This window comes from Anoplopoma fimbria, chromosome 16 (assembly GCF_027596085.1).
Source record: "Anoplopoma fimbria isolate UVic2021 breed Golden Eagle Sablefish chromosome 16, Afim_UVic_2022, whole genome shotgun sequence".
NCBI classification, from domain to species: Eukaryota; Metazoa; Chordata; class Actinopteri; order Perciformes; family Anoplopomatidae; genus Anoplopoma; species Anoplopoma fimbria.
This window is the reverse complement of record NC_072464.1, coordinates 65,134-79,596: the sequence shown is the minus strand read 5'-3', so window position 1 is coordinate 79,596 and position 14,463 is coordinate 65,134. Positions and strand designations below refer to the sequence as shown.

At 38.6% G+C, this 14,463-nt stretch overlaps 3 protein-coding genes across 3 annotated transcripts; all 3 read left to right on the top strand.

Annotated features, from left to right (window-relative positions):
* Positions 1-3,340: 3,340 nt before the first annotated feature.
* Positions 3,341-4,291, top strand: LOC129104861 (putative gustatory receptor clone PTE03). The gene has a single exon (XM_054615720.1). It carries the CDS (start codon positions 3,341-3,343, stop codon positions 4,289-4,291), a length of 951 nt encoding a protein of 316 aa, XP_054471695.1.
* A 3,772-nt stretch (positions 4,292-8,063) lies between these two features.
* On the top strand, positions 8,064-9,002 carry LOC129104859 (olfactory receptor 142-like). Its single transcript, XM_054615719.1, has one exon. The coding sequence runs from the start codon at positions 8,064-8,066 to the stop codon at positions 9,000-9,002; it is 939 nt and encodes a 312-aa protein (XP_054471694.1).
* A 2,530-nt stretch (positions 9,003-11,532) lies between these two features.
* LOC129104858 (olfactory receptor 142-like) lies at positions 11,533-12,474 on the top strand. The gene has a single exon (XM_054615718.1). It carries the CDS (start codon positions 11,533-11,535, stop codon positions 12,472-12,474), a length of 942 nt encoding a protein of 313 aa, XP_054471693.1.
* Positions 12,475-14,463: the final 1,989 nt, after the last annotated feature.

Sequence of the window (14,463 nt, the reverse complement as noted above, 5' to 3'; positions counted from 1 at the left end):
ACTATGCATGTAACAAGTGGAAACTGACACCCTGTCCCTGCCATGTCCAGAACTGACACTAGAACTGACACAAGAGTGGACCCTAGAGTGCCACAGTTTCAGGCTCAGGGCCAATGACCAAACGTCGGTATCTGACAAGTTGGGAGTGAGATTGTGCTGGTTATAATATCATATATATGTTAGTCAGGATATAGCTTTATGGCCTCAAATCTTCATTGAAGTGCATGTCTTCATGAAAACTGAGTGAAACTAAAAGAATAAAAACACAATACAGCCTCTGGTACAGCCATGCTAGCAGCCCACCCAGTGGGTTGTGGACTGCAGTTTTGAAGCCTCCAGTTGGCATTTTGGCCATAACTTTGAGATGCTTCATACGGCTCTGGTAGCGACCTGTCAATTTCAAGGTAACCCCGCCTTAAGCATACAAAGCATCAAAATTGGACCATGATTTATTAAATAAACATCATGCTGTTTTGAAGGAGACATGAAACTAGAGATTGAGACCATAAAGTAATGTTTACAATGTTCACTGAGGGAATAAATACATTGAGAAGTAGAGTTATTTTCATAGGAGTCCCCATCTGATTGCCAGTAGAGAGAATGCAAGTTTAAGGCATTTCTCCATTTGCTTCACTTTTCAGAACAAGCGTGAACAGCATAAACATTTTCCTAGAGCATTGAATTGTAATCAAACAAGGTGTAAGAGACTTCCAAATAATAGCACGATTATTTTTGTACAAGATTGCCTAATGTGTTAATAACAAGTGCAACCTTTCCAGCAAGGAAAACCGGTTGTCAGTATGTATATACATTTTTTACCAGATACTGTCTTTATTCAGTTTGTTGGAAACGCATGTACGCTAAGAGATATTCATCAACTAAGCAATCGTTATCATGATCAGCATGTCATTAGGAAGTGTAGCGTGGTTGCTGGTAGCAGATTTAATAAATAATATGTAATTAATAACAGGATATGTAACTAGTTTGAATAACTCAATTAGGATTTAAAAACCCTTAAATTAGTATAAAAGAACGATGGTCCTCGAACTTACCACCATTAGTTTACCTAACAGAATTTGACATAGGACTTAAGTTGGACGCCACCCTATTTTGGAAAAACAGGGAAAACTTCAAAATGGGATATTAATCAATTATATCTTAATCTCAGGGTTGCTACGGAGTTCTTGTCAAGGTGTACATTGACCTATTGCTTCATATACACACAAATCAAATGATCAAGTTCTTTATAAATGAAATATTTATTAGACAAACTAAAGTACTAAACTACTAAACATAAAAGGACTAAAGGGAAAGATTAAACAATAGAATGAAGAGTAAACAGAATTATGAACCACAACTAGATGAAAAGGATTGAATGTGACCAGGTAGAATCAGTGACTCATATCATTGACTGATTAATCAACTTCGTCGATTGAAGATTTATGTTAAATTTAGTTCTAATGATTTAGGCACCGTTCAGCAGCTGAGAGTTCGAGAAGCACCAGGGAAGATTGTGAAGCATCTTCATATTAGTTTAAATTAAATCTAATTTTGATCAAAGATTATTTTATAATGCGACTTAAATTTACTTTGCTTAGTAACATCAAACTCGTTTACATCTGGAAATGGTATTTGACGACTCTGATGGGCAGATTGGAGGTAAAGCTGCATGGAATGGTGGCTGTTCCTCTTTAGGCCTCTGCATCTGGTTGGATGATTGTAGTTTCTTGAATCAGACTCTTCCATCTCTCGCTCAGTGGCAGTTGATTCGGCTTTCTCTGATGTCTTTGGAACCTGGTCATCTTTTTCGTTGAGGTTCGGCTTGAAACGTTCTTCCTCGTCTTCATCTCTCTCGACACGAGGATGAGTCGTTTCTTCACCCCCCGTTTAAGAGTCGGTTGCTCTCAATAGTTGCTGGAATTTATCTTCAGCACATTGGTGCATCGCAGGTCAGAGCAGCATGGCACATTAGACGGCATAGGAGGGCCGTAGATAGACCAGGAACGGAATACCAGAGAAGAGGCAGAACCGGCAGAGGCATGAGGGAGAGATCTGGTGTGCAGGATTCAAAGTCAATCAATCATATTTGTAGGAAGGCACTTCTTCAGGTAGTCGCTTCTTAGGCCGGCTGGAGGTCCTCTCAGCCTGTGGAGAGGTCCCTGCTCGCAGGGCCTTCGAGCCTGCAGACCGAGCTGTGCTAGGTAATTGTTTATGAAATAAACAATTACACAACATAGATAGACACTGTTATCATGACACAGACAGAGCTATGTAGATATACATGTATGTGTACCTATATACATAATAAATGAATGGATAACATTAACCTCAACATTTCAGCACTCATCAGTGTCCGGTGTAAGACACAAGAAAAGGGGCAGGGGGGGGGACGTCTCCCCCCCTCTGTTGTCCTGAGCTGTGGTTGAGATAAGGTTATATGGCAGGAAACTAAGAGAATTGCAGACAGAGTTAGCTATCATGAAGTTAACTATCCATAACTTTATAAACTCAAATGTTTTAATACAGATTATAAGATATAAGAATTTTCTATGACCAGAACTAAAATATCAAGTAAAGGTTTCTTTAACTTGTTTATTACAATTGGATGCTCTTCTTTGTCCTCAGGAATGTGAATGCTCATGAAACCCAGAAAGGTGGGATCATAAAACATGGGGTCACCCAAAGAGTTACCCCAAGTCTTATCTTCAGATAGTCCAGGCACAGGGGATAAAAGCACTTAGTGCCCTTATTGTTCATGAGAGCAGTTCCTGAAGGAAGTTGTTATGTTTAGATCTTCTCATTAATACTTAGATTTATATTGTCTTGGTGGACCTCCGCTACAGAAGTAAATATCCATAATTGGCTACTGTTTTTTTTTTATATATATATATATATATATTTTCTATAGATTCCCCATGGAGTTATGACTGCAGTGACAGGATCATGCGTGACAAGATAAACAGGCTCTCAGCTGCTCCTGTGAAGACACAGCAGGTATACCTGTTGTGCGACACAGAGGAGACACAGTCAGCATCAGCAACATTTACGAGTTGGTGATTTGCTTAAGGGGTTGGATTTATACAGTAATTATAACTTAGACTCTTGCTATTCTGATTTAACATACTTACTTTTTTACTTGTTGATTATGACTACATGTTTATTGTTATTTTGGTTTGATTCAGTGCTTTCCAAATTCCTGTCACTGCCTTAGGTAATGTAAATAACAACCCTTAACTAAACAGGTAACAAGGAGTTTCAGCTGCATTGCAATAATTAACATGATCCAGCTGTAGAATTATCTTTGTTCATCAAACAATCTCTGCTAGAGTGTATGGGCTAAATGGAAAACAGTACTTATCCCCCATATTTCAACCTCACCATGTTTGTGAACATAGGCAACTACCGCTACCCAGCATTTGTCCTGTGTCTCCTGCTGTGCACTTTTATTATCTTAGCTAATCTTGTCATAATAGTGTTGATATCTCGAGAGAAAACTTTACACGAGCCCATGTATATTTTTATCATGTGTCTATCTATTAACTCTCTGTATGGCTCTGCTGGCTTCTTCTTCAGATTTCTGAGAGACCTTCTGTCTGATACTCATTTGATTCCACGCGCAGCTTGTTTCACTCAGATCTATGTTGTTTACACATATGCATCCTATGAGCTCACACTGTTGGGCATTATGGCCTATGATCGTTATGTTGCTATATGTCAACCTTTACATTACCACAACACAATAACTTCCAAGATGATTTTAAAGTTGCTTGCCTTTGCATTGATTTACCCAGTCTTTTCAGTTGCAGCCTGTGTTTATCTGGCCTCCAGACTTCCATTGTGTGGCAATAAGATACCCAAGGTATTCTGTGCCAACTGGCCTGTTGTAAAATTGTCATGTGTCAGTACTCTGATTAATAACCTTGTCGGCATGCTTGTGTCCACATGCACGGTATTTTTGCCCTTGGCTTTTGTCATGTATACATATATACGAATTATTCTCATCTGTAGGAAACGCTCTTCAGAGTTCAAGAGCAAAGTCATGCAAAACTGTCTGCCACACATTGTTACATTCGTCAATTACTCCATTACTGTGTTTTGTGATGTTGCTCTAAGCAGAATTAATCTTGAGGCGCTGAATCCTTTTCTAGCAATAATTCTATCACTCGAGTTTGTTGTTATTCCCCCTATTGTGAATCCTCTTGTGTATGGCCTGAAGTTACCAGAAATTAGAAAATGTATGTTAAATATGTTTTCATGCTCTCAACCTGAGAGAAAAACCCCACAAAAATAAGAGTAGCATGTGCCGTTTCTATAAGTAAGTGGTCCAATCTAGACTGAGGTCTTTCATCATCACTTTCAAAGTGGCTGCAGCAGTGATGTGTTTCATAGTAAATTACTGTGTTTTTAAATCAATGTGTAGAGATCTATTTATGTTGTTTACTGTTGATCAATAAAAAAAACAATCACTTCTACTGTAGTCAGTGTTGTAATTAAATAAAATATAAATATTCTTCCGGGAACTCTTAATTGAGTTTGTGCTGAAAAGTGGGCTTATTGTTATGATATAATAGTGTCACTGGGAAAAATTTCATTGTAAACTTTGGAAAATAGACATTTGAAAAACCAAAAACATGATCTAATTACATAAAAACTGACCTGAAATAAAGAATAAGAATGGATACAGGATGAAATAACATAAAAAAATGATGAGCTTTGAGAACTCAAACAAGTTAATGGTTAGATTACATCTCTTGCATGTATTTATTATTAATTTATTTCAGAATCTATTTAAACATGGCTGTGCCACTTTGCATGCAAGTAATACTTTGAAGTGTCAATAATAGAAAGAAATAACTGGCATGGAAACTTTTTATGATAACTCTTAAAACTTTTATTCTGCAGCTGAAAATTTCTTAAATGTAATAGTATGTATCATAAATTCAGGAAATGATACCAATATGCCAAAAAGTTTCATTGTTCCAGCTTCTCAAATACTAAAATCAGCTGGTTTTCATATTTATTATGTGAATACATTTTGCCTGTTTGACTGTGAGTTGGGCCAATCAAACGTGCGAAGATCTCCCTTTGGATATCGGGGGTTAATGCGATGATATCACTCACTATTTTCAGAATAATTCATCATTAGTTGCAGTTCTATATGAGCTAATAGCTCCACCCCAACAACATAAACAGTAACATCCTGATTTCACAATAATGCATGAGTAATAATAATCTAATGATATAACAAATCCTAGTGTAACAGTCACAAGGGACGCTCTTTAATCATCATTAGTTTAAATTTGCAAATATTGTATAGGCTGCCACTAAGTGCTAGTTGGAATCAGGTGGACAATGCAGGCAAAGGAGTTGAAATGGGGACCATGAGTTGGGGGCAGGCCCTCCAATAATGTTTTGAAAGAAGAACAGGCTTTTGCGAGTGATTAAGGGTGAGTGATTTTTCAAAGTGGTCAGGGAACTGAAAAATGGAGGTCTGTACAGGGTTGAAGCAGGAAACATCAGACTGATGGCCCGGGGGCAGGACAGACGGGTGGAGACGTTCTATAGGATGGGCAGGAGGACAACCAGGCGGGCCGAGCACATCAAGAGTAGGTGCCAGAGGGGGGAAGAGGAGACTGGATCGCTCTGGTGGACAGCAATACAGTGTCACTTTTGTTGTTCGTCTGGAGGCCGACGTCAAAAATGTCTGGAGGCCGGTCGAGAAGGCGGGACAAGTGTAGAGGCCAGCGACGAAGGCTAAACCCCTTTAGAGGTCTATGTCAAGACTTAGGTGGCACCAGGCAGATTCAGCTTCAGCAGGGGGCAGGCTGTTGGATGGGTAGCAGGAAATCAGGACAAAGCTCCAACAACTGGATCTCTAGAATGATCACTGGCAACAGGATTTCTGCAACGGGCTCTGGCAAGGGGAACTCAGCCAGTGTATCAACAACGGCCATGAAGACTTGCAAATAGCGACTAGGTTTATGCAGAATTTAGAATGCTAATTTCATTTAACAGCGTTCCAGAAGTTGGTTGGTATTGATAGGGGGACCTCCAGGCTGTATGACCTCCTGGGCTGGCCTCCACATTAGGAGGGGAATGGTGGGTTGCGCCCACAATCTAAAATAATATTTCTACTATTTGTCTTTTCACAGAGACTTCCTTCAGGCTTTCAATCGTTGAGTAAGTATCACTCATGTTGATTGCTCTCAATAAATAATTATTCAGACCCTAAACTTAAGCGTTCATTAATAAGATAGCCTGCAGTGATTTATTTCGTTTTCTGGCTTTAGGTGGGCGATAGTTGCTTGCCTGTACTGCTCTCAATAGTTACTTTGCTATTCCATCTGATTTCTAACTTTGTTTGGTAACCATAGACTCTTTAAGGAGAAATACTCATGCTGCCACAAAGGGAGGGCAACAGGAAAATGCCAAAAACCTGCGTGTGAAAAAGCAAATCAACAGAAGAGTCTATGTGATATGAGATATATTAGGTAAGTGAATATTCCCTTTCAGTATGGTAAATCCTTAAATAATGCTGGTAACAGTACTCATGGATAGCTAGCTTGAGTGGGAGACTGCTGCTGTACAGACATATACTAGTAGCTTTCTAATATTTAGATTACCAAATTTTATCCGTCCGCCCGCGGACTAAGACGACTGGCATTAAGTTGGTGAAAAGGCTTTGAGAAGTGCCGGCGCAAAAGTACCGCCGTGTCCGTAATATAAAGTGTTTATTTGGCTATTCAGAGTTTCCCATTTCAATACTATGTGCGTGCAAAAAAACAGTCAGTAAACATAAACCACGCTGTTAGTTGTATGATGTCATAACGCTTACATTGTTTAGTTTGCACAGCAATTTAGTCTGATATATATTTTGCCGCTCGTTCGCGGCTGTTTGCTTTGTGACGAAAGTAATTACCAAAAAGTTTATCGCTGAATTCGTATGTTCGAATGTGAAACTAACTCTGTTTAATAATGGCGGTGTTGCATTCAAGCCTTAAGTGCCCTAATCAGCAAATTACTGTTTCCATGTTGTCTGCAGAATGTAGACAAAGTTGGAGACAAAATGTTTTATTTCTGTGTTGTATTTGTTTATATTGGTCGTCTACTATGCATCTGTACTGATGTGAAAAGTTACTGTCTGGAGTGCATTCTTACCGATGCCCCCTGGTGGCCACCACTTTTAGAGAACCAGTAAAAACTATACAGTCCTTTCGAATCATTCCAACACTTGGCATCCCCCCCGACTTCGTCTCGCTCCAAGCATCCCTACCTAGCGAGAAAAGCCATTGGATCTCATTAAGCATATCAAAATTCTTCCTGCTGCTAGAAATGAAGCAAACATTAAACCCTTTTGCCACGAGGCCACCCAAACTACACCATCTGCATTATCTGGGACGGTCGATCCTTCTCGTCACGCTTCCTTTCAGTTCATGCCTCCAATCCAAATATCCACGACACATTCAACAAAGAATGCAAACACATCTAAAACTGTGGCACCAGTTCTTCTCCTCTTGGAATGGCATCTCCTTTAATGACAACATATCACCAAGCCGGAAGACATCCAGCTATCCACTGACGCAGCCCCCTCCATCAACCTCGGCGGCTTCTGAGGCGGCAAGTGGTTCTCAGCCCGAATTCTTATTCCTCACCCCTTCTTCCAGGATCAACAAAATGTATCCCGTAGTAATAGCAGCCATTTTTCGGGGAATATGGTCCAAAAAGACCATAGCAATCTATTCAAACAGCGCCGTCATTGACATCCTGTCTCATTGTCTCGATATAATGGGGTTCATGCATCATCCTCTGGTTTTGGATCAGCACCAGTTCGACATCCTAGCCTCCAACGTCCCAGGTTACAAAACTCGTTTGCCAAATAACTTCCCCGAAGAAAAATTGAAAAAAAGAGGAAGCCTATTTCTGAACGTTGATTGGTGGGTTTGAATTCCAGCTCATGTGTGGCAGAAGTCAGCAGTATATTAATAGCAGTAAGACGAGGGGATGAACACTTTGTTTAGGAAGGACGTACATAACACAGGGTAAAAAGCTATTTTCTAACAGTGATGCATAATTTTTCACAAGTAAGGTTGTTTCTTCTTTCAGGTTTAAATGAAACAATGAACTACAGAGTTGCTCTCTTCTCTCTCACTTTACTGTGTTACTGTTTTATTGTGCTGGTAAATGTTGCTCTTATTGTGACCATCATCTTGGATAAGAACATGCATGAACCAATGTATATTCTGTTGTGCACTTTCTGCATGAATGGACTTTATGGGACAACAGGTTTCTACCCCAAGTTTCTCTGGGATCTGCTGTCTTCCGTTCATGTTATCTCTTATTCTGGATGCCTTGTTCAGGCTTTAGTGATATACTCGTTTGTCTGCAGTGATCTGTCCTTTCTTGCAGTCATGGCATATGACAGATATGTGGCTATATGTCGACCCCTGGATTACCACTCTATCATGTCAAAGCAAAGAGTGCTACTGTTAGTATGTTTCTCCTGGCTAACACCTTTCTGCATTGTTGCCGTGAATATTATTCTTACATCTAGATTAAAGCTATGCAGCCCATATATTGCCAGACTTTATTGTTCGAATTGGATTATTGTTAAACTTGCTTGTTTCCCAGATGACACCATTGTTAACAACATAGTTGCATACATAACAATTATTAAATACGTATTTCATGGTTTTTTCATAGCATGGTCCTACTTGTATGTCATCAAAACTTGTGTGAATTCTTTAGAAAACAGGGCAAAGTTTATGCAAACATGTGTGCCACATTTGACCTCCTTGCTCATTTTTCTTGTGACTGTACTTTTTGATATCATGCATATACGATACGGTGCAACAGACTTATCTCAAACACTTAACAACTTTATCGCAATAGAATTTCTTGTCATACCTCCAATCATGAATCCTCTCATTTATGGTTTTAAATTGACCAAAATTCGAAACAAAATGCTGGGTGTTATTGCTTTTAAAATGAAACAACTTAGATGATAAGGAATCTCCAAAGCCCGATTTTCCTCAAACCGTTCAAAACGTAGTTGCAATATAACTTATTGTCATTACTCCTCTTATGAATCTTCTCACATATGGTTTTAATATGACCAAAATTTGGAACAGAATTCTGGGTGTTTTTTACTTTCAAAAAATTCCTTTATAATGAAAATTTGCATTTCATTACATTTGACTGCATTTACATGTATAGAATGTTCTTTTCTCTCAAGATTTAGGGTACTGAATCATGTGCGTCATTTATTTGGGAAGATTTTTTTAAATGATGATGATAACATGATGATACAGTAAAATACGTACTTTCTATATGTATTTTCTTTTGTTTATCTAGTCAATATGTGTGCACAAAAAAAGAAAATGCTTTACTCTATTAATTCACAAGTTTCAATGTTTGTCTTTTGTGTAGTTAGGAATAAAATGAATAGAATACAATCTGAAATATATGTAATTTTTTTCGAATAATTGTAACTAACCTACTTGTGATTTAACATTTACAACTGACACATAAAAGAAATAAAAGACAAAATGGAGCAAATATTTCAAAAAGCTTGTGTGAACTTTTAAACAACAAATGACCACTGAAGCGGTCAAACTAAGACCCAGATTGAAAGGGAATGTTAATGAACGTCATGATAACTATATCAGTATTTAGCAGCCTAATTACCTTTTGAACTAACAGAGCAAATCATGAACAAGATGTGAATGATTCTGCTTCTGGCTGACATGATTGTGGCTCTAACTTGTTGGTTATCTCTTCTTGTCCACTCAGGAAGTGTTTTAAGGGTGACTCTCGTACCCCTCATGTTTCCTTGATGGCATATTCATATTCACATTATATGCCTTCAGCTGATGCTCTGCACGTTTATTATTTTTGTTCAACATGTCCAAGAAACAAAACTATATGAATGGACAAAGCATCAACCACAACTCTGCCGTACATATGTCCTTGACAATCCCACCCTGCCTTAAGAGTTTGTAAGGTTCACAGTGGAATAGCTCTCTTCTCGCCTAACTATTAGCTTGGGAGATGTACTCACAAAGCATTGCATCAGGCATTTCCCATTTTCCTGGTTAGGGCTTTACTGGCCACACCCTCCACAAAACATTTGATGAGGGCTGTGTTTTTTAACTGGGCAAATTATTTGTTCATTCCACATTTTCTCTTATACTGTGTTCACTTGTCACATGATGGTGCATGTATCCCCTTTTTTTTCAAGAATCCCAATAGATCTTATTTTAAGAAAAATTTAGTTGTCGAACTATCATAACGTTGCCTCCCTGTCCCCTGTATGGGGTGGAAGACAAAAACTTTCCAGCGGACCTTGACCTAAAAGCACTCCTGACGGTTAGGGAATTGGTAGCTGGCTAGGCAGTTAGGTCAGCAGCAAATCTGTCTTGAATGAAAAGTCCTTGAGAGAGGACCCCTCCAGATGTTGAAGGGGACTTTTTACCAAGGCCGCGAGCATCTATGTCTGTTCCTACTGGGGAGGAGGCACTCATCACCCATAATGTCTCCTGACCCCGTGTGTCTGAACAATATAGCATTAACTTCAACAGTGGGATGAGACCGCCCTCTGTCCTAAACATACTGCAAATAGGGGGAATAGGCCTAATTTATAGTTTTCATATGAGGTCACGTCCTTAAGGGAACGCCCCCTTGGAGGGCAAAACAATGCTGTCCTCTACTGCCCGCCAGCTAACAATGCAAGTTATTTCTGTTTTTTCGTAAAAATGTAGGATAGTTGTGCTATCAGATTCAAAACCGATGAGGAAACAAGCGAAAAACGGTGAACAACGGCAGCTGTGAAAGTATACACGTATTTTCAGTGAACAATTCATCAAAGGTAAGCTCAAGCAAACAGAGTAAGTTAAGTGTTTTGGCAACAAGTCAAGTCTTTACGTAATTGTTCTGAAATTGTTTGCTCTTGTAAACCGAGGCATCCAACTCCAGTGACTCACAAAGCAATGATTTGAAAACGACTAATAAACCTTTTAATGTCATAAAAATATACACTTTTTGTTCTTTCATTAATGTTTTACACAGTAACTATTTCTTTTTTGCAATTGAGGTTTTTATGTAAGTATAGGTTATAGTAAAGGTTAATTTTCTGTCTGAAGTGGTTGTATTAAGGGAGAGTTTTCTTTACAGTTTTCAGAAATTATATCACACAAACTCACGGTTTGGATAGTACCACGGTTTGAGTTGAACCCTACTGCTTCTGTCATACCTCCACCAGATTTGTGGCTGTGTGACTTTCACAGAGGGGGCATGTCTGCAGCATCTGACTTTTTATTTCCCAGTCCGCTGTGATGAAGTGAGCCGTCACAGTCACGTAGCTCTCTGTTGCCCTGAGGAAGAGGAAGCCTATTTCTGAATGTTGATTGGTGGGTTTGAATTCCCAGCTCATGTGTGGCAGTAGTCATCAGTATATTAATAGCAGTAAGACGAGGGGATGAACACTTTGTTAAGGAAGGACACACATAACACTTGGCAAAAATGATTTTCTTAACCATGACGCATAATTTTTCTCATGTAAGGTTGTTTTTTCTTTCTGATTTAAATGAAACAATGAACTACAGAGTTGCTCTCTTCTCTCTCACTTTACTGTGTTACTGTTTTATTGTGCTGGTAAATGTTGCTCTTATTGTGACCATCATCTTGGATAAGAACATGCATGAACCAATGTATATTCTGTTGTGCACTTTCTGCATGAATGGACTTTATGGGACAACAGGTTTCTACCCCAAGTTTCTCCGGGATCTGCTGTCTCCCGTTCATGTAATCTCTTATTCTGGATGCCTTGTTCAGGCTTTAGTAATATCCTCATTTATCTGCAGTGAAATGTCTATTCTTGCAGTCATGGCATATGACAGATATGTGGCTATCTGTCGACCCCTGGATTACCACTCTATCATGTCAAAGCAAAGAGTGTTACTGTTAGTATGTTTCTCCTGGCTAACACCTTTCTGCATTGTTGCCATGAATATTATTCTTACATCTAGATTAAAGCTATGCAGCCCATATATTGCCAGACTTTATTGTACGAATTGGATTATTGTTAAACTTGCTTGTTTTCCAGCTGACACCATTGTTAACAACATAGTAGCATACATTTCAACAATCATTTACGTACTTCATGGTTTTTTCATAGTTTGGTCCTACGTGTATGTCATCAAAACTTGTGTGAATTCTTTAGAAAACAGGGCAAAGTTTATGCAAACATGTGTGCCACATTTGACCTCCTTGCTCATTTTTCTCGTGACTGTACTTTTTGATATCATGTATATACGATACGGTGCAACAGACTTACCTCAAACACTTAACAACTTTATCGCAATAGAATTTCTTGTCATACCTCCAATCATGAATCCTCTCATTTATGGTTTTAAACTGACCAAAATTCGAAACAAAATTCTTGATGGTATTACTTTTAAAATGAAACAACTTAGATGACAAGGAATTTCCAAAGCCCGTTTTGCATCAGAAGATTTTCCTCAAACCGTTCAAAACATAGTTGCAATAGAACTTATTGTCATTACTCCTCTTATGAATCTTCTCACATATTGTTTTAATGTGACCAAAATTTGGAACAGAATTCTGGGTGTTTTTTACTTTCAAAAAATTACTTTATAATGAAAATTTGCATTTCATTACATTTGACTGCATTTACATGTATAGAATGTTCTTTTCTCTCAAGATTTAGGGTACTGAATCATGTGCGTCATTTATTTGGGAAGATTTTTTTAAATGATGATGATAACATGATGATACAGTAAAATACGTACTTTCTATATGTATTTTCTTTTGTTTATCTAGTCAATATGTGTGCACAAAAAAAGAAAATGCTTTACTCTATTAATTCACAAGTTTCAATGTTTGTCTTTTGTGTAGTTAGGAATAAAATGAATAGAATACAATCTGAAATATATGTAATTTTTTTCGAATAATTGTAACTAACCTACTTGTGATTTAACATTTACAACTGACACATAAAAGAAATAAAAGACAAAATGGAGCAAATATTTCAAAAAGCTTGTGTGAACTTTTAAACAACAAATGACCACTGAAGCGGTCAAACTAAGACCCAGATTGAAAGGGAATGTTAATGAACGTCATGATAACTATATCAGTATTTAGCAGCCTAATTACCTTTTGAACTAACAGAGCAAATCATGAACAAGATGTGAATGATTCTGCTTCTGGCTGACATGATTGTGGCTCTAACTTGTTGGTTATCTCTTCTTGTCCACTCAGGAAGTGTTTTAAGGGTGACTCTCGTACCCCTCATGTTTCCTTGATGGCATATTCATATTCACATTATATGCCTTCAGCTGATGCTCTGCACGTTTATTATTTTTGTTCAACATGTCCAAGAAACAAAACTATATGAATGGACAAAGCATCAACCACAACTCTGCCGTACATATGTCCTTGACAATCCCACCCTGCCTTAAGAGTTTGTAAGGTTCACAGTGGAATAGCTCTCTTCTCGCCTAACTATTAGCTTGGGAGATGTACTCACAAAGCATTGCATCAGGCATTTCCCATTTTCCTGGTTAGGGCTTTACTGGCCACACCCTCCACAAAACATTTGATGAGGGCTGTGTTTTTTAACTGGGCAAATTATTTGTTCATTCCACATTTTCTCTTATACTGTGTTCACTTGTCACATGATGGTGCATGTATCCCCTTTTTTTTCAAGAATCCCAATAGATCTTATTTTAAGTAAAATTTAGTTGTCGAACTATCATAACGTTGCCTCCCTGTCCCCTGCATTGGGTGGAAGACAAAAAGTTTCCAGCGGCCCTTGACCTAAAAGCACTCCTGACGGTTAGGGAATTGGTAGCTGGCTAGGCAGTTAGGTCAGCAGCAAATCTGTCTTGAATGAAAAGTCCTTGAGAGAGGACCCCTCCAGATGTTGAAGGGGACTTTTTACCATGGCCGCGAGCATCTATGTCTGTTCCTACTGGGGAGGAGGCACTCATCACCCATAATGTCTCCTGACCCCGTGTGTCTGAACAATATAGCATTAACTTCAACAGTGGGATGAGACCGCCCTCTGTCCTAAACATACTGCAAATAGGGGGAATAGGCCTAATTTATAGTTTTCATATGAGGTCACATCCTTAAGGGAACGCCCCCTTGGAGGGCAAAACAATGCTGTCCTCTACTGCCCGCCAGCTAACAATGCAAGTTATTTCTGTTTTTTCGTAAAAATGTAGGATAGTTGTGCTATCAGATTCAAAACCGATGAGGAAACAAGCGAAAAACGGTGAACATCGGCAGCTGTGAAAGTATACACGTATTTTCAGTGAACAATTCATGAAAGGTAAGCTCAAGCAAACAGAGTAAGTTAAGTGTTTTGGCAACAAGTCAAGTCTTTACGTAATTGTTCTGAAATTGTCGTAACAATATACACTTTTTGTTCTTTCATTAATGTTT